Source organism: Cuculus canorus, chromosome 2, assembly GCF_017976375.1.
Source record: "Cuculus canorus isolate bCucCan1 chromosome 2, bCucCan1.pri, whole genome shotgun sequence".
NCBI classification, from domain to species: Eukaryota; Metazoa; Chordata; class Aves; order Cuculiformes; family Cuculidae; genus Cuculus; species Cuculus canorus.
Window position 1 is genome coordinate 61,570,890 of NC_071402.1, and position 27,811 is coordinate 61,598,700.

Genomic DNA, 27,811 nt, shown 5'->3' on the forward strand with positions numbered 1-27,811 from the left:
TATGCAACGTAAATTTCAGCATCTGTTGTTCTGGCATTCATCACTCCCAGTCCACTTCTTAGAATATTTATATCGCTTTAAAGGATCCCAGTTACCATCAGCAGTAAATAAGAAAGGAGACAGAATGCAGCTGAACTTGTTTGTTTAACTGGCTGACCACAATTACAGAAATATTTCTGTTTCTTCATTAAGCAAGGTTATACAAGTGAAACCAGAACTGAGTCAGCCTTACCTTTATTATCTTTGAAAGTTACATTAAGAAACGACCCTACTGCTGTAGCATCAATCTCCTATTGTCTCTGTAGCATACAGCATAAGTGCTTACGCATAAACATCATTTGTATGAACCAATTAATGCACTTAAACCAATAAAGAGAGAAATTATTTTTAAGGAAGTCACTACTGTAACAAAGTCACAGAAGTCAACAATATAGTTGTGCTTTTTTTCTTCACAGAGTACTGTGAAACTACACAAATTTTCTGTGGTTTGTAACACACTACGTATTGACAATGGAGCCCCAGTATCATGTAATTCATTTTTTTTTTATACATGGAGTAGAAGATTTGGTCCTGAAGTTTCTTCAGGGAACTGAACCATCAGACACAGACATTCAATTTTTATATGAATATTTATTGGTAGATAAATGGTGTCAGAGAAGCATTGTTTCCAAAAAATCTCAATGTTATGTACATTCAGTAAGAGCAGACATGAGCTCAGCTGTGTTAATAATTAAGACACTTAGTCATAAGGCAATACATGAGGCAAGTATCTAGGCTCAAACCTGAAGGTTAGAACATGGGAAAACAGTACAACCCAAAATGTGAAGAAATTTCATAAGCAATTAGTATGTGATTTTCTTGAGAAATGCCTTAACTGACTTATTGTTGATATCTGTGACTCTCTGTCTGCCTTTTAGATCCTCTACTACAACACATATAAGTGAAGTATTTTCTGAAAAAGAGTGTTTCTGCATTTAACAAAACCTGTCAAAACCTGTTATTTACCAATAATACTCTAACGAATCTGAAGGGAACAGCACACATGCTGTTTTACTACTAGGCATAAAAGTCAATGTTCTCAAAAAAACGTGTAGCTTATGTAAGGAAAGGTATCTTCACAGTATAACTCTCACAAGAAGCAATTCATTAACTATAGCAACAAAAACCTATAAAGAAAAATATTCCTAAAAAGAATTTCAATATACTCAGTACCAGAAACAGACTATCCATGGGACGTTCAACAAAGAATAAAAACATTAATTTATATCAACATGTCTCTTCAATCCCTTCAATGCCAATTAAAAAACAATTACGTAATTGCAATCATGCCTTTCAGGTTTTTTTCAGTAACAAAACTTTCAGGAACAGTCTTGCTTGTTGCTATCAATTTTAAGCATCAAAAGTTTAATGTGGGGTTTTTCGTTTGTTTGTCCTTAAAGCAAGGAAATTAGTCAGTAATTTGTTCCATACCACTTATTTACCTTTTTGATGCTTATATAAAGCACCAGATTGACTATAAAATACTCCTTTGTTTCTTCCAACCATACCAACTCAAAACAGACTTTACCCTCCGAGTCTGCATAGTCTGTGGTATACATATGACCCATGTAGTCAAAGAGGCTGCATGCCCTGGAAGATGGTCTGATGTAGGCTGGGGCACTGAAACACCAGAAGGGCTTTTCATTTTCATCCAAGAGAGAGACATCCATCACATAGCAGTCCTACAAACACAAGCAGAAGGGAGTAATTCTCTATGTCATGGCACAGTAGGTATATCCATCCCTGATTTTAGGAGAAATACCAAGACTTCAACAGACAGTAAATTTTGGTAAGAAGGCTAAAATATCAAAACATAATTGATAGTTCTCCACTGACTACTGCAAAGCAACAAATACTTATTCAGTTTTCCTACAGAAGCCAAAATTGCAACCTTGCAAATTTAAACTCAATTTAGTGAATGCAGCAATGTTTGCAAAGATACTCCAAGAGACCACCCCCAGGGCAGCGGACACATACAACAATTACCCTTATACATCAGCTATAAATGAAAGGTATACAGCACTTTTTGAATGGCTACAAGCTTCAGTTCCCAACAAGTAATGTTGGGAATATCTTTCTATCATCCATATTATTCTTCCTCTTAAAAATTCTTGAAAATATTTTTTTACACTACACAACTACATCATTTTATAAAGCTAAAGCCAGGATGCCAGTTCTTGTGCACTTGCAAACCAATGATTTCACACATGTGCCTTAAAAGCATATGGATTCTGTGTTACTGCTAGTATCAGCTGTTACCTATTCTCATGAGTTCTGACTCATTACATGAATCAGATTATCTTAATTATGCTGTGTATATGCCTTACTTCCAGGAGTATCATATGCTCCAAAAGCATAAGCAAACCAACAATACATACTGCATGCCAAAATATTAACCTGGAATGCTTTATTTCACTATACTGCATAGTTGTGCTTCTGTTGCTTTAACATTTCTTTCACTACTACTGTGCTTCAATCAAACAATACAGAGCAGATGGCACAAACATAAGAGGTAATGATGTGATGCATACAGTTTTCCAAAGTTTGTTACTGTAGACTATGCTGAAAATAGAAAATTCAACCCAAATCTGATGATCATTTAATAACTATACAAGCTATAGATTTAGAATCAATCATAGAATCATAGAATAGTTAGGGTTGGAAGGGTCCTTAAACATTATCTAGTTGCAACCCCACCGCCATGGGCAGGGACATCCCACTAGATCAGGCCGCCCAAGGCTACATCCAACCTGGACTTGAACACCTCCAGGGATAGATCATCCACAACTTCACTTGGCAACCTGTGCCAGTGTCTCACCATTCTCATGGTGAAGAAATTCTTCCTAATGTTTAGCCTAAATCTGCCCCTCTCCAGTTTGTACCCATTTTCCCCCATCCTGTCACTACAAGCCTTTATGACTAGCCCTCTCCCCAGCTTTCCTGTAGCCCCTTCAGGTACTGGAAGGTCGCTATAAGATCTACTCTGGGCCTTCTCTTCTCCAGGCTGAACAACCCCAACTCTCGCAGCCTGTCGTCGTAGGGAAGGTGTCCCAGACCTCTGATCATCCTTGTAGCCCTCCTCTGGACCAACTCCAACAGCTCCATATCCTTCTTATGTTGAGGATTCCAGAACTGGACACAGTATTCCAGATGAGGTCTCACAAGAGAGGAATAGAGGAGCAGAATCACCTCCCTCAACCTGCTGGCCACGCTTCTTTTGATGCAGCCCAGGATACGGTTGGCCCTCTGGGCTGCAAGCGCATACTGCCACCTCATGTCGAGCTTCTCATCAACCAGGACCCCCAAGTCCTTCTCTGCAGGGCTGCTCTCAATCACATCATCTCCCATCATGTACTGAAAATGGGGATTGCTCCTACCCAGGTGTAGGACCACACCTACACAACAGAAATTTACTTGAAACATGAAAGAATTACTGTTTTGTCATCTGATGTCTTGCATATTAAAGCCCAACTGTGAAAAGTAAAGCAGAGTGACCTTGAGTACTGGAGGCTTTTTTCTTCCTGTGTATTTAAATTTGTACTCCAGAAACCATTTTTTTTTATAAAACATACACAGAAATGTCATTGGACAAAATTCAAATAACTCCAAGGTTGTGGTATGCACATCTGCATTACATTTTCTGTCAGGATTTCCAGGCACTATTGGTCAGTCACAGCATCTTTGCTAATACAAAGCACTGGGTTTATCACACATGGGTCTAAGACAGAAAGGATAAAACCATTTTTCCCCCAAATTTGCATCATGTTTGCAATATTTGAATTGAGGGGTTTTTTTTCCTACCTACCTTCCACAAACAAAAGCTTTTTTTTTTTTTTAAAAATAGCACATCTAAGATGCATAAATAACATTCTGTTTTGAGATAAGCATTTCCAGAAACAAAAAATATTTGACTGACCTTTACATTGCCTTTAAACACATCTGTTTCCCAGGAAAAGCCAACTGTCCCAATAAGAGGCAAGTGCTTCGTATTATCCTTTAAGCTTATAACTGTGAGCCTCAAATATCCATTTTCAATGTCATCTGAAAATATTAATAATACACAACATTACACTACTACAAATCAAACTAATCCCAAGTACACCGTAAATTTTCTTTCTGCTTCTTTCCATGTCTTAGTTTCCTCACGGTCACCAATAAGGAACTCCAACATACACCAACAGCTGGATATCCAGCACATTATAGATAATTTAAGTCATAGTTCATGGCTTTGATTCCATGATCCACATTAGAAAAAAAAAATGGTATGTTTCAGTATAAAAATCTGAATGCCACCTAAAGGATTTATGCAAGGATGCAAGGATTAAACTCCATGTTCAATATTTCAATGTCATGCCACTGATGCCTCAAATTACTGCCCACTCCCCAAAAGTCAAGCTGAACATGTTACAAATGAAACATATTATGAGGGGTTTTTAAAAAAAAATTTCTCTAGTCTGTCTGGTATCTCAAATAACCCTCTATAACGGGGTTTAAGAATAACTATCAGTACCCCTGGGAAATATTGCATCACTTAAACTGACAAGCAGTATACCTTGACTTGAAGCGAGTTTTTAAATTATCGATTTGTTCATTTTTTAAGTAGCTTTCCAGAGGCCCACTTTCACTTTTTGACAGAATTATTAAGATCACTTAGTTATTCTCTTTATTACTACAAGGAAACATATTTCTTTGGTATGTCCTCCTCTCCCCCAAGAAGAGACTGAATTTTTTCAGTTCCTTTCTCCCTTGTTATTGGAGGACGAAAGTTATCCAGGGAGTCCAAAGGACTAATTACAATTTTTGGGGTACACCAAGATGTCCAACTCTAAAAGTAATAAAAAAAAGAAAAAGAGATATATTGCATCATGACACAAGCAGATTTGTTAGTAGGACACACCTTAAATAAATATCCTCGAAGAAGAGAAACCCTCTTAAAAGAGCAAACAAAAGCACCAGAGTTCTCAAAGGAAAAAAAAAAAAAAAAGGTCCAGAACTAATTATCTAGCACTTGCTGGAGACAGATAGGAAAGGAGAAAAGGAGTTCCTAGGAAAATACAGCTTGTTAGGAATCAGTAGCAGGCTCTGAATGATAAGATGACAAATAAAGGCATTTGTAGAGGTTTAATATGCAAGTGGCAAAAGTGAAAAGAAAGATAGAAGCATTTTGCCTGTCGTTCTCCTTTAATCAAGCCCAACTAGCAGCATGGGGATGAAGATAGAAGAAGCAGCTTAGCAAAGACCGGCTTTGAGTTAAAAATCTAAAGCATGTGTGAAGGAGCAGCACCAGCCTTTGCCATTTGGCTGCTGCAGACAGACAGCTGGAGGCAAAGTGACAGAGAAAGAGAGCCCACAGTTTACCACAGAAGCCCAGAAAATTCTCTCAATCGGTACTGCAGGGCCAAGCAGTTCCCAAGAGATGCCTGGCCCCAAACCAGTGCTGGAAAGACACCACTCACAAGTGGGGAGTCCAAAGAATACTTATTGTGTGGAGAACACAGCCCAACACACAACAAGGGAGGGAAGCAGCAGGTCTTTCAGTACAGACACTGACTGGAATAGGACCATGAATACAGTGGAACTAACATGACTGTGACCATAAAATATTTTGTATGGTTGAAGGAAAACGCATTACTTCAAACAGTGAGACCCACTGTCCTTGCAGTGAAGAAATCAGTGAGGAAAAAGTAATTAGTTCAGCTCTTATACAAGGGACTTAAAACCATGTATGTCAACAAATATTTTTCCCAAAGGACTCTCCAGTTACCTGCAGTTCAGGCTTGAATGGAAGCAGCTATCCCTCTCCTTCACTCAAAACAAATGAAAATTTTAATAGAGTATCTACAGATCAAAAAAAGCACGCGGTTAATATAGTAACGAAGCCCAGGACTTCACTGCTATTGCACGTCATTAATAACATGAACTGGTGCACTGCTAGATGGGTCACCTGCCTAAAGTGTAAATTATAAATCCCCTACTGAAGTTACTTCTTAACTTTAAGCCAGAAAAGAAATAGTTGACACAGATCAGGACTCCGAAAGCTAATTATTCATGGGTTACTTATTCTAATCTTTATAATTTCAAATAGAAAATCTCCATGGCAGTCCTCATATCCAGAAGAAAAAAAAAAGTGTGCCTAGAAATTTGCAAGAAGCTGAAGTGCTAAATACTGAAATCTCCCCTTCCTCATCCCAGTCAAAAAACAGAAAAGGAAATTAAAGGGCACAGAAAGTTATGTTAAACATATCAAAGGAAACACAGAGGAAGCAAATAAGACAGAGCTTTCTTCAGCCTAGAATCCAGTATTTGTTTCATTGTCCTTTTATAATACCTACAGTCCAGAGTTTACAGAAGACACATATAGCAGCAAAGCAGCCCTTTCATCAGTAAAGGATACACGGAACAAATATTTCTAAACAAAGGAAATACCAATACAGAGAAAATATATCATGTAGAACACACAGCCCTGTAGTTCAAAGGCACTTATTTTAGCTAAAAGCCAAGCAAGTTTTGCTAACCAAGTCTTTGTTTCAAGCTATAATTCAATTGTTATTTTCACAGGTAAAGCTGTGCTTAATGCTAATTCTGGTGGCAACAAGCAGCCTTATCACACTGAAATGGTCATTTAAACTTGCATATCAATCCTCAAGGTCAAGCTGAAACATTTAAAATACATGATGTGATATTCTAGTAACAAATCCTAAAAGCTAAACTCACAAAAATCACCCCATTACATTTTGTAAGCACAACACATCAACTTACATCAACAAGGAATTACACTGAAGAGCCAAAGCTTAGACTATCATCTGACTACAAAGTCTAGGCAAATAGATTTCAAGACTGTTTATTGGAAAGCTAGATGTAGTATTCATGGCTTCTAGGAGTCACATGAAAAGCCTGTCACAGCTTCCTGAAAACAAGAGAAGTTTCCTAACATCTTCAACTTAATACCAAAGTATTTATCATATTCACCCTACACTATCTGTCAATAACACCATATTATCAATTCTGTTTAAATGGAAGGAAGCACAAAATAAAATGCTAAAAATCAGCCAAAATACAGCTAGTTACTGCAGTGCAGGTATTAAAAACACAAAAAACAGTTCTAAAGCCATGTTTACTCCAACCACTTCGTTCAATTAAGTGTGATATAACTTGTTTTATTTAATGTTAAGAATTCTGCAGAAAGCATTGAAAATAGACCAGCAAAATGAAGCACAACATTAATGAATACTAACAAAAAGCAGACAGAATAAAAAAACCTAAACATGAACAAATAAATTCTCTGCTAACCTAGGGTGCTGACAGCTTCCTAATGGAAACAAATAAAAAATTAAAACCCCAGTATAATAGTTGACAACTAATCTGTGTCTCAAGTTATGGGAATTGGTATGACACATTCATAATTTAAAATAAATCTGGATTGGGTAGAGTATTTTAAGAAACAGAAAGTATTCCCACTACCGTGAGAAACGCTCACGAGTCAAATAGGTAAACTGAGGCACATATCTTGTGAAGCGGCATTATTTATTTATTATTCAGGATTGCAGTCACTGGAGCATCTCCTTCTGACAAGAAGGGAAGTGTTCAGCCTTTGTTGAAAAACATAGCTTTTATACTGTTTATTTTGAGGCAAGACCACCCTCTCCCCAAATTTAAAACCTATCACAAAGCTATTACAAGGCAGTTACTAGGCTACTTTTTACATATTAGATGTCTTTACCCAATCCGTTGTTTATAAGTACTTACATGTCGCTGTTGAGACACGACACGGTGATGTGGAAGCAAGTTTCTTTATTGAGGTTACAGGGCTGACCGGCCGGTGCTTGATCTTACGCGCGCCTCTTATACCCTTGATTAACACACGCGTCTCCGCATGATTGGATTAGCTTATACATAAACAATCTGTGAATGGATAGTGCTACTTTCATGCATAGTCCTATATTGTCTGCCACTTCCCGTCCCATGATCTCCTTCCGGGTGCATTAATCAGGGGTCCTCAGCCCGCTGTGGACCCCACACTTACATTCTTAAGCATATCTTCTGCCACACCAGAAAGATACCAGAAGATAACATTTCTATTCTCCAAACTACTTGTTCAGCCATTTCTTACTAAAAAACAGTCTATACGATGGTCTTTTGCAACACTGTTATAAGTTCTACTCAGCGAGGCCCTCCATCTTAATGATAAAACTTCCATTTCGTAAAAATGCAAGTAGCCTAACTCTCGCACTATCTTGGAGACCTCTACCAAGAGGTCAGAGAACGGGACAATGGGTCATCAGTATGGAGCCTAAAAACAAAGGCTGAAATACAACCAGCTTGGATAAACCTATACTGTTGGCCACATTCAGAAACATCATTTTTACCAGGAAGAGCAAAGTGAACAACGTATTTTGAAGATATGTGAGAGCAGACAGCCATAAGCTGCCTCACTATATCATTTTTGAACACAAATTATGGAGGAAATCAAGCATTTTCCAAAAGGAATTACTGTGCAAGTACATGGAAGTACATGTCCTTCTCACAGGACTAGAAGACAAATGAGCTTATTGTCTGTAGAACCATGGCTTCAGCTGGCTGATGTCCCAAGAGCACAGAATCTAGTGGCTGTCTCACAGCTAAAAGACACAAAACTGAAAAAAATCAGAAAACACTTGTGATCATAAAACAGATTCTCTAACTATTAAAGTGAGATGGCTTCACAACTGTAGCTGCTGGACATTTACTATGATTTCCATAAACATCAGCTTAATCTTTAACAGAAGTAGCTTCTAAGCAGCAAAAAAAGTGATACCAACAAAGATAAGTGTACTACACATTGCTTTCTCTTGTACAGCTGTATTGCTAGGAGCATAAAATTTTCATTTTTGAAAACAAAGTATGATATTCCCTTAAAAAAAAAAAAAAACCCCAAAATGCAACTCTCTGGCCAATTCACATAAGAATATTTTTTAGGGTATAAAGAGGACTCCTGTGTTGAACAACACCTCAGGAGAGATTTTTATTGCTGCACGGATAGAATTCCACTGAAGTTTTCCTCTATTTCATTCCTCTATTTCAAGCTTGGAGCTTTTCAGGAATCTGAAAATGTGTATGTTTCATATTCAAAGCCCTACAACACTCCACACTGTGCACAAGCCCACAGTCTAAATGACAGCTCTTGGAGTCATCAAACAGAAATTGAAACACAAAACAAAGCAATGAGGAAATTTGTTCCAACACTGTAGAAACATTGAAGCCTGACAACAGTGCCCTCTACTGTCTTCAACAAAAACAGTATTTTCTGAAACAGAAAGCTCATTAGCAATTACCAGAAAAAGTGGGAAGTAATAATTAATTTACTGTGGTTTTTTTGTTTAATATTTTAATCTGCCTCTGCTGACAGAAAGAGATCTGTATTCTAGCACCTGGGAGTGCTGGTTGATAACCAGCTGAACAGAAGCCAGCACTGTGCCCAGGTGCCCAGCATCCTGACTTGTATCAGAAAAGGTGTGGCCAGCAGTAGTATGGAAGCGATTGCACCCCTCTACTCAGCACTGGTGAGGCCACATGTCAAATACTGTGTTCAGTGTTGGGCCTCTCACTGCAAGAAAGTCATCGAGATGCTGAAGTGTGTCCACAGAAGGGCAATGAAGCTGGTGAAGGGGCTGGAGAACACGAGGAGTGGGTGAGGGAACTGCTGGTGTTTAGTCTGGAGGAGACTGAGGGAAGACCTTATCGACCTCTGCAACTGCATGAAAGGAGGCTGTGGCAAGGCGGGTGCTCATCTCTTCTCCCAGGTAGCAAGTGACAGGACAAGAGGCAATGGCCTCAAGTTGCACCAGGTAAAGTTTAGATTGGGTATTAGGAAAAATTCTTTACTAAAGGAGTGGTGAAGCATTGGCATGGGCTGCCCTGGGAAGTGGTGGAGTCTCCACCCCTGCAGGCATTCAACACAGGCATGGCACTTCAGGATGAAAATCAACAATTTAGTAGGCATGGTGGTGTTGGGCTGACAGTTGGACTTAACAATCTTAGAGGTCTTTTCCAACTTTAATGATTCTAAGATTACAATTATTTAATCTGTCAATGCACCTAAAGTATACTTGAGAAGAACGGTACAGAAACAGGTCTCTAAAATTTGCGACATCAAACTCACTCTACCTTACATGTGGAAGGAACATCAGCCTTCACTAAAAGCTGTACTACTGCATTATTAACTCAGCACTGAACCAGAATAAAATATCCTGACAATCTGCAGAACTTATATCTCAGGCCTAGCACTATGTCAATGTAACAGCACGCAGACTTGATACAGAGCAATCTTACACTACCACACAACACACGATACAGATATAAAGAAGTCACACAATGAACAAAACTAGAGCTTACTCTCAAAAATCCATTTCAGTTTCTCCCTTAAAATAGAGATACTGATTATAAAAGGCAAAACATAACAGCAGCAGGGATCATTTTAAAAACAGACATTATTGTTCTGTCAACTCTACCTTTTCTGCAGAAGAGATTCTTGAATGTTCCACACAGGAAGGTCCAGCTTCCGCCATGCATATCAAGGTGCAGATCATAGTTATGCAGCCCATATTCTGGATCAATATCATCCAATACAGGTTTATTAGGTGGAAGGGTATATTCACTTTAAAAAATAATAATAATAGAATTAAGCGAGGAGGAATGACCTCATAGGAAAAGTTAAACAGCCCTACACTGAGACTATCACCTTAGGAGAGGTTATAAGAGGAGGGGAAAGCTATTAGGAGATACAACTTTTCTTCTTTCACAGAACATCCAAACTTGCTGAGGGTACTCCCTCATCCAGGTCATTGATGAATATGTTGAACAATACTGAGCTGCGTACTGACCCCTGGGGATGCCGCTGGCCACAGGCTTCCAATTAGACCCTGTGCTGACAGTCGCAATCCTCTAAACTCTGTCATCTGGCCAGTTCTCAATTCATCACACTGTCCACTCATCTACTCCACATTTCCTAAACTTATCTATGAGGATGTTGTGGGAGACAGTGTGCAAGCCTTGTTGAAGTCAAGGTAGATGACATCCACTGCTCTCCCCCATCTACTCAGACAGCTGTGCCATCACAGAAGTCTATCAGATTAGTCAAGCATGATCTTCCCTTGGTGAATCATGTTGACCACTCCCAATAACCTTCTTTTCCTCCAGATGCTTGAAGATGACATCCAGAATGAGCTGTTCCACCACCTTTCCAGTGATGGAGGTAAGGCTAACTGGCCTGTAGTTTCCTGGGTCCTATTTTTTGCCCTTTTTGAAGACTGGAGTGGCACTGGCTTGTCTCCAGTTTTCAGGTGCCTCTCCTGTTCTCCACAACCTTTCAAAGATAATGGAGGGTGGCTTAGCAATAACATCTGCCAGTTCTCTCAGCACTCATGGGTGCATCCCATAGACCCATGGATTTGTGGGGGTCCTGTTTGCCCAAATGATGTCTAACACAGTCCCCCTCAACTAAGGGACAGTCTTCCTTTCTCCAGACATTCTCCCTGGTCTGCGATTCCTGAAGGCTCGCTTTAGCAGCAAAGACTGAAGCAAAGATGTTATTCAGCAATGTATCTTCTGTACCTTTATTAATGCTTTTGAAAATCAAATAGCTCTAGTTCACTGTATTTCTTTTAAGCTGCTGAATATATTGTCTAATATTTCTCATCAGCTGTCTATTCCAGCTAAAGGCAGAAAATATGGCAGTTAACTTTAAAGCTCCAAAATATGGACTTTTTTATGCAAAAAAAAAAAAAAAAAAAATGCATCAGCTTAACTACAAATCTAAAAGCCAGCTAGCTACAGACTCCTCTGGAATCGTGGTTATTAAAGAATTTTCACTGTGCCTAACCTAAAAGAGAAACTACTGCACACAAAAGATCAGAAGAGCCCAAATCCCAGAGGCATCTCAGCAGCTCCTACATAGGATACCATTTGGTAGTAAAGGAAAAGGTGTCAGGTCTTACTTTCTGTATGAAAAGGGCCATATGAAGTTATAGCAGAAACATAAAACTACTGGTAGGTACAACAGTGTTTAAGCAGAAAGCTGAGGGTGTAGGCTGGGAGAAAAATAAATCCCCCCAAACATCCTCTAAAGCTAAATAACTCCATCTTCTTAAAACAGTTTACAGTGTATAAACAGATACTGTATTATACACTGCAATATACACATATGCACAAAAACGACATAGGAAATCCAGCTATTTTTTCAATAGGACTGACAGTTAAATGCAAGAACCTTATCAGTTTACTCAAATTTTTTTCTCCCTTCTTACACAGCTGAAGATTATCTTCCTACTCCCTAAAATGTCTCCTTTTTTTCCACATCTTTCAGATAGGAAGAGGAACTAGAAAGGCAGCTTGTGAGAGGGGAGAAAGTATGGGCAGTGTATTTCTAACTTTCACAAAACAGCAAGTACCAATACACTTGTATGATTATATCCTTAATAGCATAACAATGGCAACATTTTACTGTGAAAACACTTCTACAGCTTTGTACATAGTTACCATACCTGTTGTTTACATTAAACAATAGTTAATTACTGCCTAAATATAACCCTCTAACCAGCAGCCAATTTTAACTGTAAAACCCAAAGCTTTATTCAAAAGGTTATCTTTATTACTTACAAAGAAATCAAAACTTACACAGTAGCAGAACCCAAAATGCTTCTCTCAAGAAGTTGATAATAATGAAGACTTGCCGTAACAAAAGCAATTTCATTTTTCTCCTAAAAAGTTAATTAAAGTAGATGTATTTTCAGCTGGAAACACTTTGTTTCACAAGGTCTTCCTGAGCATTAAAATTCATAGATAAATGCTGCTGCTTATTACTCTGCCAGTTACTGTAATAACATTAATAATGGCTTGCTTTAACACTTGAACTCCTAGAACTGCTACTATCTTTTCACAAGAGTTTAGAATATATACAAAAGATCATAGCATTTCTTTATTACGGGGAAAGGGAGGGGAAGAAGCTATGCAAGGGCAAAAGCTATCAGCAGCAAGCCATGAATTGTATTTTCCTAGCTTATACTTACCACTTTAAACCGAATACCTAAAAAGAATGAAACAGGCCTTATTGGAAGCTATTAAATACCTAAACATCAAGTTCATTTTCATATGTAAGGAATTGTTTTCAGAAAGGACTAACATCAGCAAAGAATACAGAGCTATTAAAAAGAACTATTGAATTTCAAAGTAAAACCCCAGATGTCTTCAGATTACATGCTCCTGGGAAAAGATAAAACAAACCTTCTATAGGCCTATATAGCTCAAAGAAAACTTCAGAGCTCAATGTGAGAACTAAATAGAGCCAAAAGGTATATACTTATTTCAAGAGCACAGAATGCTAGGATTTCAGCCCTTCTTTTTTTTTTTTTCCTGAATCAAAATGAATTTTTAAGTCCCACAGTTGCAAATACATAAGTCAATGGCAAAATTATTCACTGCTGGCAGTCTACTACTGTCTTGAAAAGTGAGCAACTATTGTTTTCATCTCTCTGGGTTACCAAACAGAAAATGACATCCCCTACTCAAACTTTTTTTTTTTTCTTAGCTACTTTTGTAGTGGAAATTACAGCTATAAAAAAATATAATGACAGAGATTTACCAATGACATAGAGACTCTCACTCTTTCTCCATCCAAATACCAGAAAGCCCACCTAAGCTGTCCTCACTTGTCAAAACTATTAGCATCAATAATTTCTGTTACCTGGCTAAGCTATGCATAAAAAAATAAGATGTGTGGCATTTACAATTATCACACCCATCTACAGTCACCTGCCTAATGTTACTCTGCCAACATAGAGAATAAGAACAGCTGTTTAGAAAAGTAAGCAGGAAAAAGATATACCAGAGTGAAGCACTTGATGCTTAACAATTTTGTGGAAATTAGTTATGATTGAATAATTTCCAGGTGCTGAAAGAGTTCTCCTTCCAAGCATGGGAAGGGGTTATGCACTTACAAGACCACAGGGACAACACCACAGAGGCACCAATCTACTAAACTTCTGAAAACACAAAAAAAATCAGCTGCTCACTTATTGGAGCTTTTCATGGACTGAGATAACCCATACATAATAGGGTCATGCAGATCAGCTAGTCTCAGTTTTTCTATGAGATGGACACCTTAAAGCAAGAGTTCCACATTCCTTCTGTGTTTTTAAGAATTACTCTGCTGATTGTGCACATCTGAGGGAGTAAGTTTCCAGCTGGAAGTGACATACAGCTCAGAGCAGCTGTTCAGAGGCTTCATGAGGGAAGTTCCTTGCCAGTGCCAAATAATATGTCTACTTCATTAACATGGCAGGAGGCGGAAGAAAGGGCTGGCACCTCCAAATTGAGTCCAAGAGCAGACAGACTTCCATAGCACCTGACCATGTGCAACTTCAGGCAGACACCTAGGCCCCAGTGCAAAGATGCATGTTCCTTTAGAGTAGAAGTCTAGATGTTCTGCACTGTTCTCTAAGAACATCCGTTTCCACATATAGCCTACAGACACTCACTCCTTAACCAAGAATTGAATATCCCCAAAAGAGCACAATTTACAATGTTCCCGCTGCTGAAGCAGAATGCAACTACCCGGTGATGTAGATTAAAGGAAACAACTAGCAAAGATACCTCGTGAGAATTCATCACTTTGAGTGATGGGGATAGGGCAAGGTGTAAGCCAGGGAAGAAGCATATCTCTTCTCAAACTGTTCTATTTTAAATGTCTTTAGGATATCAAACTTTGGCATGTGAAGATTGCAAAATAAATACAATTGAACACAGAAATAAGATCAAAACAGTATCCAATATACTTTGATACATAACTGTTCTCTTAATTAAAGGTGGGTTTTTTTTGAAAAGTACAGATACTCCTCCCGCAGCTCTCCAGAATACAATAAATCATCATCTAGCTGTCCCTACTTGTATTTTCTTGTTGTTAGTCTAAACAAGCTCTTTCAAAGAAAAGACCCAAAGGTTATGAAAAAAAAAAAAAAACAGCTCTCCCATCTCCCCCAAAATAACAACTGAAAAAAACCCAAATAGAAGGTACAAGGCAAAAGAATCTGTTTCTTCAAGTCACAATGAAGTATTGAAACAAAATGTTTTCTTACCTTCCAAAGTCCTATTAAGAGTCCTGGATTCAGATTAAAGAGCTGGACAAGCTTATCAGCACCAAGTGCTACACTACTTTCAGTCAGGTTAGCAAGATGGTATTCAGCAATTAAGGAACGTCGATGAGGTCTTTGAAAAAAACATACAGAATGTAGCAGCAAGACTCTCTCATTATTATGTAAAAGTTCAGCCTAATTTAATTTTTAACTCTGAAGTCTGACCAACAGTACATGATGAAAATGGTTTTGAAAACAGTCAGCAGCCACAGCCATAAATTTTACTTCTGAACAAATAGAGCATAATAGCAGGATCTCCACATCTACCAGGGAAAGAAGCAAACGCCACCACAGGATGGCCTTACATACTACTTAAAAGACAAAAAAAATTATACGCTTGATCAATATTTCAAAATAGCCACAGAATTACTTCATAATACTATGTTCATACTAGATGGAATCACTGAATATTTGTCATTATGAAGCAAGCTACCAAGAATGTAAATTCTTCCTCCACAGGATCAACATTCTAAGGAAAGACCGGATCTGTACTCATAATAAATGAAAATCTGTTTTTAGAGGAAGCTTTCCTTTTTCAGAAAACTATTTATAGATTTTTGCCTGTAATTAAAGTGATCTAGCTCACTAACACCCTTTAACTAAAGTCTGTATTTCACAGATGTTCTTATTGACTAATGATGCATAACAAAGAGCAGAAAGCGGAGTCTTCATTACCTATCAAGAAAGGAGAAGTAACTCTTTCTAAAACACTTCACAGACTTAGGCTACTACATTCAAAACTGTTTCTAGACTTCCCAGTGGTACCCCAGTAGCGTCACCTACCACTGCACACTGCTAGGAAAATAGCAACGGAGAGGAACTTGATCACATTACCTTGAACTGTATGATTTGCGGCTGCAACCGAACACTAACCCTTTCCATCTTTTAGTCAATCAGGCTGGTACAAATACAGGGACTTCCCCAAAGTCCCTGCCCTAACTCATTACAGTCTTAACATTCTGAGTAACATTCTGACATTTGTGAAATCATTACCTTCACGAATACACACAAGCTCTAGGAACTTACGATTCTGTGAAATAAATACACTAATGCCTGAAAGTTTTATTTTACCATTTTCTACATATGGATCATCATCTTGGTACAAGCAACTACATTCCCCACATAATTTGACTGCAAGACTTCTCGTCTGAGCTGTTCAGATGATTCATACTAAAAGGTGCTCTTTCTTAATTTTTTACAGGCAAACACTTTGCTTCTTCTTGTCGAACCATCTTTTGCATAGGTAAACAATACTCTCTTTTCAGCACTCTACTGCTAGGAGTTTTGTGTAAGAAGTACGTAGCTGATACCGCATAAACAAAAACCACACATAAGACACATACACGTGGAAAACTCCTTGACAGCAATTAAATACATACCTCAAACACATAATTTGAGCACCTTTTCTCTGAATAAACACGAGACTGTGCACATTTAAGTTACAAAACAACAGCTACCCCACTTGTGCTGCAGACTATTTTTATTTCTATGCATGTACACATGGACACCAAGTTCCCTAAACTGACATACACACCTATCAGACAGAAAAAAATAAATGTTGGCAGAATACATTACCTAATTTTAGCCATGTTGATGAACTATTCCAATCTAAATGTGTGACACTAAATTCTCCTAGATTTACATGTTTGTTTCATGCTCATTTATATGTATGTCTTACATTCAGCTTTCCCAGGTAGGACCCATCAGTCCGTATCTTGCATGCCAGCAACTACATAGCTACATGAACCTACTAATTAATGTCATAACTTGCTGGATTATATCTATTTCTTGCTAAAAAGCTCTACCAATGAACAGAAGGACATAAGTTTTGGAATACTACAGAGAGGCTTTCTGAGAAAGAATTGTTAAGTCAAACCAAGGTTAGATAGCTCCTACAGACACATGACCAATCAGTAAGACCAAAACTCGCTAAAATATTCTGTGTTAAAACTCACCCATCCTTGCTGGAAGGTCTGCTTTGGTCAGGAAACAATGGTGTAACTCCAAATAGTTTTAGGGTTGACAGGATGTCCAAGCATGGCCAATTCATACTATGCCAACGTATAGTCACAGATGTGTCCTTAAATGATAGCTTTGCCTTTTTTATTACATATTCCTTTCCATTTTTGTCTTTCAGAACAATTATCCAGCTCAAGCCAAAGGCTCTGTTATTTAGGAATTGAGAGGAGAGTGTTTTAAAAAACAAAAAAAAGATTCTCAAAGTGACAAAACAAACTATGCTTCCAACAGAATTTTTAAATTTCTACTGAAAATTCTACTGCTACTTATGTTTCTCAGGCTAGATCGTTTACAGGCTACCACCATATCTTCCAGTTACGGAATGCACTTTATAGCTCTATTTCCATATTCCCTCTGCATTTCCAAATCCATTAATATTCTGTACACTGTTCATGAGTAAACATCTTCTATGATAAGGCATTGCTTACTTTATAGCTTCTCTGTTTCTACATGGAAGACCTGTATAAGGATCTACAGGTTTAACAAGTTGCATTACTCTAGTTTTGACAGCAGCTATTTGCTTGAAGATGTATTCTTTCTTCCAGTACCCAGGCTTTCTATTATGTAAAGCTGCATAGCCCAAGGAAACAGTTTCTGTTTGTTCAGAGTTTGTTGCCCAAATTGTCTTTTTTGGTTGAAAACAATTGGAATAGATTTTCAGCCAGATTCCACTGAAAATAAAAACAGAATAAAGAGGAAAACCACATAAATTTCAAGAAGAGTTACTTAATTATTCTTATATGCAGATCTCGGCTACCACAGAGCATATTAGCAGAAAAACATAAAGTCCTAGATTATCAGCAAACTGGATTTTATGTAGATCTAAGTTTTTAGAAGACCAGAAACTCTAGCCTCCCAGGTACTAGTCAAGAAAATGCAAAGGCAGAATTGTACACTTTTCCCTATTTTGACCTTTCAACAGCTCGTATCACATTAGTTCCCATGGTGCAAACAGGAGGGCTTAGGAACCAAAAGATGCTAGACGTCAGCATTTCTCATGGGCTTACTAGGCTAAGTCAAAGAATGTGGAATATCTGAGCACATTCCTTGTTCTGGATTATATCACGCACACCAGGTGATAGCCACTTATGACTTTCGGCTCTACAACAGGAAAAAAAAAAAAACCCAAAATTAAAAAGATAAGTTATTTACTTAATTCTTACAATATGCCAATGAGGTTGCTAAACTTCTCCACTACATATGCAGAAAACGTGAAAATATTTGACTAGTGCTCTAGAATGTAGAATCATTAGCTACTGGGAACTTCCCACTGTTTTATACCTCTCAGTAGCACATCACAGAATGTGGTTTTTAAATTGCCTTCCTTGCTTTTATGCTGCTACTTCCTTCACAGTTTCTCCCTTAAACTCATCGAAGCAGATTAGAAAACAGAAAGCCAAAAAAAAAAAACAAAGCACAACCCACACCACTGCATATCTGAGACAAACTTATCCTGAGAAAACAAAGACAAGGTAAGACTTACCTGTCTTCCTGAAAATATAGGACCCAGGATGAAGCTAGTAAAAGGTTAAGCAATTACTTTTGAAAATTCCACCCCAAAATAATCATGTGTCACTCTTACGAAAAATTAGCTAGTGCAACAAAAAGTGTTTTAATACCTTTTACTCAACAAAGATAATCTGAACACCTCAATTTTCTCACACAGACACAGACGAATCACCTATGTTTGGTGGTGGTACCACTGTCATGTAAATCTGTTTTGCACTCTATTTTGAAAAGCTCAGACAAAAGATGTCTTTTTGAAGAGATCAAAGAAATATGCAACAGAAATGATGGATTCACCTCTTTCTGTTAGGCAAAATATGAGCTCACATTTCCACCCCCACACCCTAGTATCTCTGGGAGAGAACAGGGAATACTGAATACCAGAAGTTAGAAAAATTCAAACAACAATCTGTGAATAAAGGTTTCCAATAAGCTTTCTAATTTTAAAGTGCTAGCCACACAGCCTACATAACCACATTAAAGAAAATGAATAGCAACAGACACAAATTCAAGAGAAATTCTCTACCATTTATGAGCAAGATTACCTTTACCAGTCCACACTTATCCTCGGGCAAACTTACACTAACATGCTTTGTAATGCATTTTTCCCCTCCTTAAAGCATTAAAAGACGGAATCCATCCCACAATGCCTCCTACCCACGAAAACCACTCTGAGTATATCAGCTGCTGAGAGCAAGTCCCCACAAGCTGAGAGCCAGACTCTTTGTTATTGATGCAAACGTACTCAGGAATTTTGCACAAACCTTCCAGCCTGCTGCTCCGCTGATATATGTACAATCTCCCACGGCCATTTTTTGAGTCAAAGCTGTTTAAAGCACACAGACCTATAAGCTGCTATGACTGGTAAAGGGGGGTTTCCGACTTTCCTTTCTCAGAATTGGGGCCAGGGAGGGGCCATAAGTACAATCTCATAAGTAAAAAAAAAATCTAAGATACTTCAATTCTGAGATCAAAAACTAAAAGGTAACACATTTATCAGACAGTATAAAACATTTCTGATGAAGGGAGGAAAATCTTAACTCCAAGACAGCTAAGAATTGCAGGATGATGAAAACAGCAGAGAGATGTCCTTGACAGACCATCATCAGGGGAAACTAATTCAGCCTAAAAAGCCCAGTGAGATGTTCTCCTATAACCCTCTACTGTTAACTAGAACCCGCCTACAAAGAGAGACATCCTTTCTTTCATGAGGAGAGATATTCAGTATCTGGCTGCATGATGCTGAAAGGACAGGGATTAGTACTAGGCATTTTCTGCATTTTGAAGGTACAGTCTCTGACAATGCGAGTTGAACAAAGACAGACTTGCCACCAATACCCTCCACCCTTCTCACTCTCAGTTACATATTACTCCTTCCTTTTCCCAAAGAGCATTGTGCAAGCATATGAGAAAACAGTTCGAGAAACCCAAAATTTCAGTCAGGGCAGGGAGGCAGAAGAAAGAAAAGGCAGTACTTGGAATCACAAGTGTTTAGGAAGGTATCACTGCCCCTTCACCCTCAATTTCTGAAGAATTCAGGGTAAACAAATCAAAAAGGCATTCAACAGAGAACCATCAATATGCCTCTTTCACAATAGAATATGTGCCACTTATGCCTCAAAAGTATAATACCCATCTTAAGGCCTCTTATTGGAGACTGTTATAAGCAGCCAACCCAGCCTCTTTCTGCTAACTCAAATGCCAGAATCAGACACACAGCATTGTCCGTCATCACCTGACCACAACACCACAAACATCTGGGCAAGGCACAAAAGATAGTGTCCTGTGCTCCGGCTTCTCCCTTCCGCTCATACAAGCCCTTTCAACTGGTGGTCAAAACCCTCAGGCTTTCAGACAGACCATCAATGTGAGCTTCTCTCACTGCATGACAGGAAGGCTGGAGAAATGCCACGTGCTGGGACAGGGCTGGTGCAGAATGTGGGGTCAGAAATATTTCCCTGCCTTCAACAGTTATGTTGAAGATATCAATGCCAGGGTACTGTTCAAGCGCAGACGTTACTCAAAAGAGCCCAAAGAAAAAGCAAAGCATTAGGCAGCACATATATATCATGATAAAAGATTGATGGTCCTGCTGCACGAAGGACAGCATCCCACACATCCAGGACAGCAGAAATATCCCGAAAAAGATACCCTGCCAAAAAATCCAAGATCTGCCACAGAGATATGCAGAGACTTCAATTAAAACTTCTGTAAAGCCATCAAAAGGTTCAGGGAACTCAAGAAGGTCCATAAAAATCTAGTCGGAAGAAGTGACCTGGTCCCACCGAACCAGTCAGTCTCCTAGGTAAGGGAAAGTATCTCCTACTCAAACCTCATTTGTGCACATACAGCAATCTGTCAAGATTAGAAAATGGAAACAGACATTGCTGAGATGAAGACAGATGAATCAGCTCTCCCTGAACAGCCACAATGATTTTATCCTACCTTACTATGCTGAAGTGGAAAACTCATATTAAGATATGTAATTTGTGTCAACTACGCCATTTTTATCTACATGCACCTGCTGACAGCCTCAAAAAATAAATCTGGATTATGGCCTTCTCTTTAAATTTGTCAGTTCTAAAGGTGTCAGTGCCAATGTTAACTGATTCACTGTACAGGTCTTGGCAAATAAGTGAGAAATGGATGAATACCAGATGGAGGAACTTCCCATATAGAAAGACATTTTCTCAATTAGACAACAGTAAAGCAGCAAAACCCTAGGAAAAAAAAAATATATATACCCAGACATCCTAGTTCTTGCATGCCAACTAGAGTCTCTCCTCTAGATCCGTTCACAAAAGTGGTAGAAGCAATTTGTGAACTCTGTGTAAGCAATCACAATTTTACAAAGCTGCTGGCTGCACACCACAAAGGGTTGCCTGAATCAAAGCGCCTGTGCAGGTGCATGCAAATACAGATATATGCAAATTTTACAACAAAATAAATGCTAATCAAAACATTTCAAAACACTGTCCTCAGTTTTTGCCTCATAACTCCCATTAAACTTAATAGGGCTTGCACAGCTAGAATTCCATACAACACATTGTACTGTGAGCTATGCAGCATATTTTCAGCAGCGTAATTGCCAGTAGGTATATGCATCAGTGCTCTGGCATCAGTGGAACTAAATTAGGAAGACTTATAGCTGAGGTAAACTCAACTGCTGCACAATTAAGACCAGCACTTATGCTTCCCTTTTCCTTACTTGTCATTGGCCAGATGATAGAAGTGCTTATTCACACAACCAACACACAACAAGGACACAGCATCCAAATAGGAAAATATCTTCAGCAGCATTTCTGGTGGCATGCTGGAAAACAAGAGAAAAAGAAATACTGTTAGACTTGCCTCCAAACTCCAGAAAGGACAATTGCAAAAAAAATTTAACCCCAAACCAGAGCAAAACAAAAAAAGGTAGAAACTAACAGCTTATAAATACATAAATTAAAACTCATCTGAAGACTTAATCTGCAGCATCTGGGTTCTGATTTGTCCCTCTGCTCTAGAACATTTGCTCAAAACAATTCGCTACAACCAATTCAAGTAGCACAGCACAATTATGCGAAAAGTTATGGGCTTGCATGTTCACTAAACTTTAACTTTAACGTGTTTGACATGAAGCTATCTCAATCAACATCAGTTTCTCACTGCTTGCACCATGATTTTAATACTCAGTCCACAACCACCAACACTGCTAGAACTGTGTGTACTCACTCTTCTCCTGACTGTGGTGTCAGGCCTCAGGATGTACCAGGACACAAGTGTCCTAGTTAAACAGTAAGATCATGCTCTATCTCATCAAAATCTTCAAGCAACATGTGCTCAGGGGTTTCATACAGTTTTCATTCATGTCAACAGAAAGACGTGAAATTCAAAATCAGAATTAGCAACATTAATAATTACCAACATTAACGTTTCTGTGCATCTGTAAGACTGCCTGAAATGGAGGTGCCGGCCTAAACACAGCAGCACAACATAACCTGGAGACAAGCTACAATAATTTCTGTTTTGACATAAATCTCATCTCCTTTTGAGTAGCATCTGGTAACTGCAGAGTTTAAAAAACAGCGTATTTTATACTCTATATTTTTACAGCATGATAGTATGGTAGCATCAAAATCACCACTGAAAATACAAGCTGCGAAAGTCAACACCTCAGCTACATCTCTTGTCAATGTGCCACTATGTCACTTACAACACTAGCCAATTTATAATACTTTACTCCAAAAGTGTATACCTTTCAAGCATAGAATGACAACAATGCCAATACTCTAAGCTTCGTATTAAAACTCAGAATCTTAGTTGCACTAACAGAGGCAACTGTGCCAAAACTTGCAGCTCTTATATGAAATAACTCACAGTCTAAGCCCAAAGCAGTTAGGGCATTTATTCCAAAGAGAATTTAGAAACGATCCTTCAAAAAGCTGTAAATTAGCTAAAATAATATGTTTGATTTAGAATTCTCAACCATGTAGTTTTTACAACCATATTATTTTTTTCTTTGAAGGAAGGTGATAGAAAGGAAATTTTTTTCTCATCTTTCACACCAAACTACCAACATAAGGGATTGAACTGGCCATCCAATGGAAAACAGAGAAACAGCTACACAGGAAGCTACAAAATGTTAAAAAAAAACCCAAAGAAGATTAATTATATTATTGAAAGTGTTATTATTATATTGAAAGTGTTCTTTCACTCTCAAACAGGGAGGGAAACATTACTTGCAGCAAATGTGTAGTAGCCACTTTATCTCTCCCCACCTCATCCCACTCCACCATCCTAAGTCTCTCTATACAAAGCAATAAGCATCAAGATAAACATTATAAGTTTAATTCAAAACAGGGTTTTACTGAAGTAATACTGCAGCAATTTTTATTCTCAGGGAACATCACTGCCTATGATTTGCAAAGGAGTTGCTGAAGGGTTTGTATAACTTGGAAATCCTACATACTTCACAGGAACTTAGAAAAGGAGGCAAGGGAAAACCATGCTTGAAAACATTACAAGGTCAACGCAGGATCACAAAGTAGGCCAGGAAAGCAAATCTCTTCTTTTCAACCCAAAACATCTGACACTGAAAGCTCCAAGATATGAACATAATAATGATAAGTAATCAAAAGATGGTTTACAGTGTGTCCTCCAACCCCTAAACTATACGTACTCACCTCTCAAGGCGCAAACAACATTTTGGTTTCATGGGAGGTGTCAAATACAAACTTTTAATTCCAGCATTTACAGCTTCAAAATGTTCCCTGGGCCTGGCAGCAAAGCTCCTTGACCTATTTCTAGAAAGGAAAAGCTGTTAGGACTCACATCACCACGAAATGAAGATATCTGCATATTGTGCACACCTAGGCACCACATCTCAATTGAGACAGGGTTCAGGGAATACATCACGTGGTAACTCATTGTTATCAGCTCACAAATATGAACAGTTATCACCAAGTTAAAATATCTGACATCAGGAAGATGTCAGATTTAAATTCACAGGTGTCTATTCTATGATTCATCTCTCATAGCCATTAGAAGACTACAGTATCACATCACCAAATCAGTTCGAATCTGGTAGATTTATTAACGTCAGACAGCTGGACCACTGTGACCACCATAATCAAGCTCCAAGCAGACCTCTGTATTAAGTCAAACTCACTGATTAATCCTCCATTTTGCAACATCGCTCCAGAGATGGTTTTGAGCCACCCAGCTTTGCTAAGGTATTAAAAGATCTCAAATAAAGCAATACTTCAAAACTTTCTCAAAAACTGACAAGACTTACAAATAATTTCCTTGACTATGCAACAGAATCATATGTGAAACAAGTATTTTTTCTTTTTTTTTTTTTCCTCATTTCAGATTTTCCCTACTAAAATAACAGCAACTCTGCAGACAACTGTTAGTTTAACAGGCAGGATGGGTATCAATGATTGTATTGTTCATTAACAAATAACAATTTGGACACAAATTACTTTCTCTTACTAAAGAATGCCACTTTGCATATTTTTAACACAAATTCTTACAGTCCAACTGGCCACACATTTTTTCAAAGTTTTCTGATAGTAAGAACTTTATAAGATGTAATTACAAATAAAATCTTTAAACCACACAGAAATATTCAGATGGAGTTTCAGTCCTAATCAAATCCTTACACCTCATAATCATTGATGCTACACAGCAGGCAGAGCTCCCCATACAGTCTATTAGCCATGGTTTGTAATGCCAGCTGACTTGTTGACACCTGGTCTTCTCTCTGGGTTTCACTCCAGGTTTCTAAGCAACCAGTCAACGTTGGGGGGTGTTGTTGGGTTTTTTTCTCAGCTAATAATTCTAAAGACTTTTTTAAAGTATTTTTAAAGGCCAAATGGTATTATTAAAGGCTAAAAAACAGGGGGGATGAAACAACTATGAAAACCAAGGCTGTACAAATAGATCAGCCAAAAAACACTTTCTCAACTGTGCTTCCAAGACTGGTGCTTTAAACTCTTGGAAGCTGAACCTATACCATAAGAATTAAGCTGATGACACCTTCCACACTGAAATCTTCCCTTTTATTACAAAGGCCTAAGCACCCTGAACAGGTATACCTTAGTCAGTGAGCTAGCTAGTACTCTGTAGTCAGGCTACTGCCCCTTAGAATCACCAGGTTGGAAAGGACCCACTGGATCATCGAGTCCAACCATTCCTAACACTCCCTTAAATCATGTCCCTAAGCACTTCATCCACCCCTTCCTTAAACATCCCCAGGGAAGGTGACTCGACCACCTCCCTGGACAGCCTGTTCCAGTACCCAATGACTCTTTCCACGAAGAATTTTTTTCTGATATTCAGCCTGAACCTCCCCTGGCGGAGCTTCAGGCCATTCCCCCTTGTCCTGTCCTCAGTCACTTGTCCTGTCCTCAGCTCCCTCCTCTCCACAACCTCCTTTCAGGTAGTTGTAGAGAGTAATAAGGTCTCTTACACTTCTGCCTCTAAGCTCAAGAACACACACAAGTTTAAGCCTCACTACCTAGGCAGAAAACAGTGTGTTCAACATAGCCCTTCCATACACCTGGAAATGGCTGTATTCCACATTGCAAGGCGCATCACCTCTACCACGACATACCTCTCCATAGGGCCAGCAGGAGGGAGATGAGGGAGGAGAGGAAGGAAGAGGGAAAGAGGGGATGGAAGAGGGAAAGAGGGGAAGGAATTGAGAAAGAGGAGAAGGAAGAGGGAAAGAAAGAAAGGAATTGGGAAATAGGGAAAGGGAAAGAGGGGAAGGAAAGGGGAAAGAGGGGTGAGAGGGAAAGAAGGGAGAGAAGGAAAGAAGGGAAGAGGTGAAGAGAGGGAGGGACAGGAGGGAGGGAAGGTAGGGAAGGAGTAAGAGAAGGAGGGAAGGGGCTAAAAGAGGAAGGGAAGGAAGGAGGGAGAGGAAGGAGAGTAGGGAGGGAGTGGAGGGAGGAGTGAAAGGAGGAAGGGAGGGAAAAAGGGAGAAGGGGAGGAAGGAAGGGACAAAGGAAGTGAGGGAGGGAGGGAAGGAGCGGGTGGAAGGGTTTTCCCGGCAGAGCGATGGGAGTTGCGGGGAACCGACCATCCCTCCCCGCGCAGCAGTTGCTCAGGCGGCTGCGGGGCGGCCGCTCGTTACCTGTCGCCGGGGGAACTCGCGCCGCCCCCGCCACGCAGCGCCCGCCCGCGCCCCACCGCCATCGCCCCGCGGCCTCTGCGGGCGGGGAGCGCCATGGCTGGGGAGGGACCTTGAGCATCATCCGGCCGTAAAGCTAGCGCTGCCAGGCCCACCCTCACGCTAGGTCACAGCCTGATGGACCTGGGCAGGCTGGAGAAGCGGGGCTGTGCGAACCTCATGAGGTTCAACAAGACCAAGTGCAAGCTCCTACACCTGGGTCAGGGCAATCCCCGATTTCAGTACACGATGGGGGATGATGTGATTGAGAGCAGTCCTGCAGAGAAGGACTTGGGGGTGCTGGTCGATGAGAAGCTCAACGTGAGCCGGCAATGTGTGCTCGCAGCCCAGAAGGCCAACTGTATCCTGGGCTGCTTCAAAAGAAGCATGGCCAGCAGGAACTGAGAAGTGATTCTGTCCCTCTATTCTGCTCTTCTGAGACCTCATTTGGAGTATTGTGTCCGGTTCTGGAATCCTCAATATAAGAAGGATATGGTATAAGAAGGATATGGAACTTTTGGAAAGGGTTCAGAGGAGGGCTACAAAGATGATCAGAGCACTGGAGCACTTTCCCTACAAGGACAGGCTGCGAGAGTTGTTCAGCCTGGAGAAGAGAAGGATCTGGGGAGACCTTATAGGGACCTTCCAGTACCTGAAGGGGCTGCAAGAAAGCTGAGGAGGGACTGTTCATAAAGGCTTGTAGTGATAGGACATGGGGCAATGGGTATAAACTGCAGAGGGGCAGATTTAGATAGGCATAAGGAGGTAATTCTTCACAGTGAGGATAGTGAGGCACTGGCACAGGTTGCCCAGGGAAGCTGTGGCTGCCCCATCCCTGGAGGTGTTCAAGGCCAGCCTGGATGGGACCTTGGGCAGCCTGATCTAGTGGCAGATGTCCCTGCCCATGGGAAGGGGGTTGGAACTAGATGATCTTTAAGTTCCCCATTTTATGATTCTATGATTAAACCATGTCCCCAAGCACTGCATCTGCACAACTCTGAAACACCTCCAGCGATGCCAACTCCACCGCCTCCCTGGGCAGCCTGCACCAGGGCTTAACAATCCTTCCCAAGAACGAATTTTTCCGAATGAGCGTCCAGAATACAGTTGGCCTTCTGGGCTGCGAGCGCACGTTGCCGGCTCAGGTCCCCCCCAACGCAAAGTATTCTATTGATACTATTGCCTTTGTTTCGAAGACTTTGTATTTTGCACTATTTCACCCCTGATTGTTTCCCGCAGGGGAGCACGCACCTATGTGTGTGAGATCGGGAAAAAAAGAGCAAATTGAAAGAACACAGCGTACACCGGTGCGCTGGGGCCGGCGGGGAGCGGTGCCCCGGCCCGGGCAGCGGCGCTGTCGGTGCCCCGCGCGGCTCGGCGGTCGCTGTAGTTTGGCCGCCGGGAGCCGCTGCCAGCGGCGGGC

At 39.8% G+C, this 27,811-nt stretch overlaps 1 protein-coding gene across 4 annotated transcripts; it reads right to left on the reverse strand.

Moving 5' to 3' along the window:
* Positions 1-472: 472 nt before the first annotated feature.
* Positions 473-27,660, reverse strand: FBXO15 (F-box protein 15). Of its 4 annotated transcripts, none has more exons than XM_054060356.1 (10): positions 27,640-27,660; positions 23,897-24,016; positions 21,937-22,041; positions 17,651-17,893; positions 17,159-17,368; positions 15,147-15,276; positions 12,691-12,773; positions 10,527-10,672; positions 3,956-4,080; positions 474-1,721 (listed from the first exon to the last, which is right to left on the reverse strand). In XM_054060356.1, the coding sequence occupies exons 2-10, from the start codon at positions 23,926-23,928 to the stop codon at positions 1,452-1,454; spliced, it is 1,344 nt and encodes a 447-aa protein (XP_053916331.1). In that variant the 5' UTR covers positions 23,929-24,016; positions 27,640-27,660; the 3' UTR covers positions 474-1,451. The 4 variants fall into 4 exon arrangements, with proteins under 4 accessions (XP_053916330.1, XP_053916331.1, XP_053916328.1 ...); XM_054060353.1 differs by lacking the exon at positions 27,640-27,660 and adding an exon at positions 26,353-26,455; XM_054060354.1 differs by lacking the exon at positions 27,640-27,660 and adding an exon at positions 25,831-25,971.
* Positions 27,661-27,811: the final 151 nt, after the last annotated feature.

Bases quoted from the DNA above. Each gene is read 5' to 3' on its own strand.
- FBXO15 (XM_054060353.1), bottom strand. From the start codon at position 26,447: ATGGCGCTCCCCGCCCGCAGAGGCCGCGGGGCGATGGCGGTGGGGCGC. The intron at 17,894-21,936 runs GTAAGGAAAAGG...TTTTATTTTCAG, and splicing joins TATCATCTGGCCAATGACAA to TGGAATCTGGCTGAAAATCT. The intron at 4,081-10,526 runs GTAGAGTTGACA...TAATATTTTCAG, and splicing joins GAATCTCTTCTGCAGAAAAG to ATGACATTGAAAATGGATAT.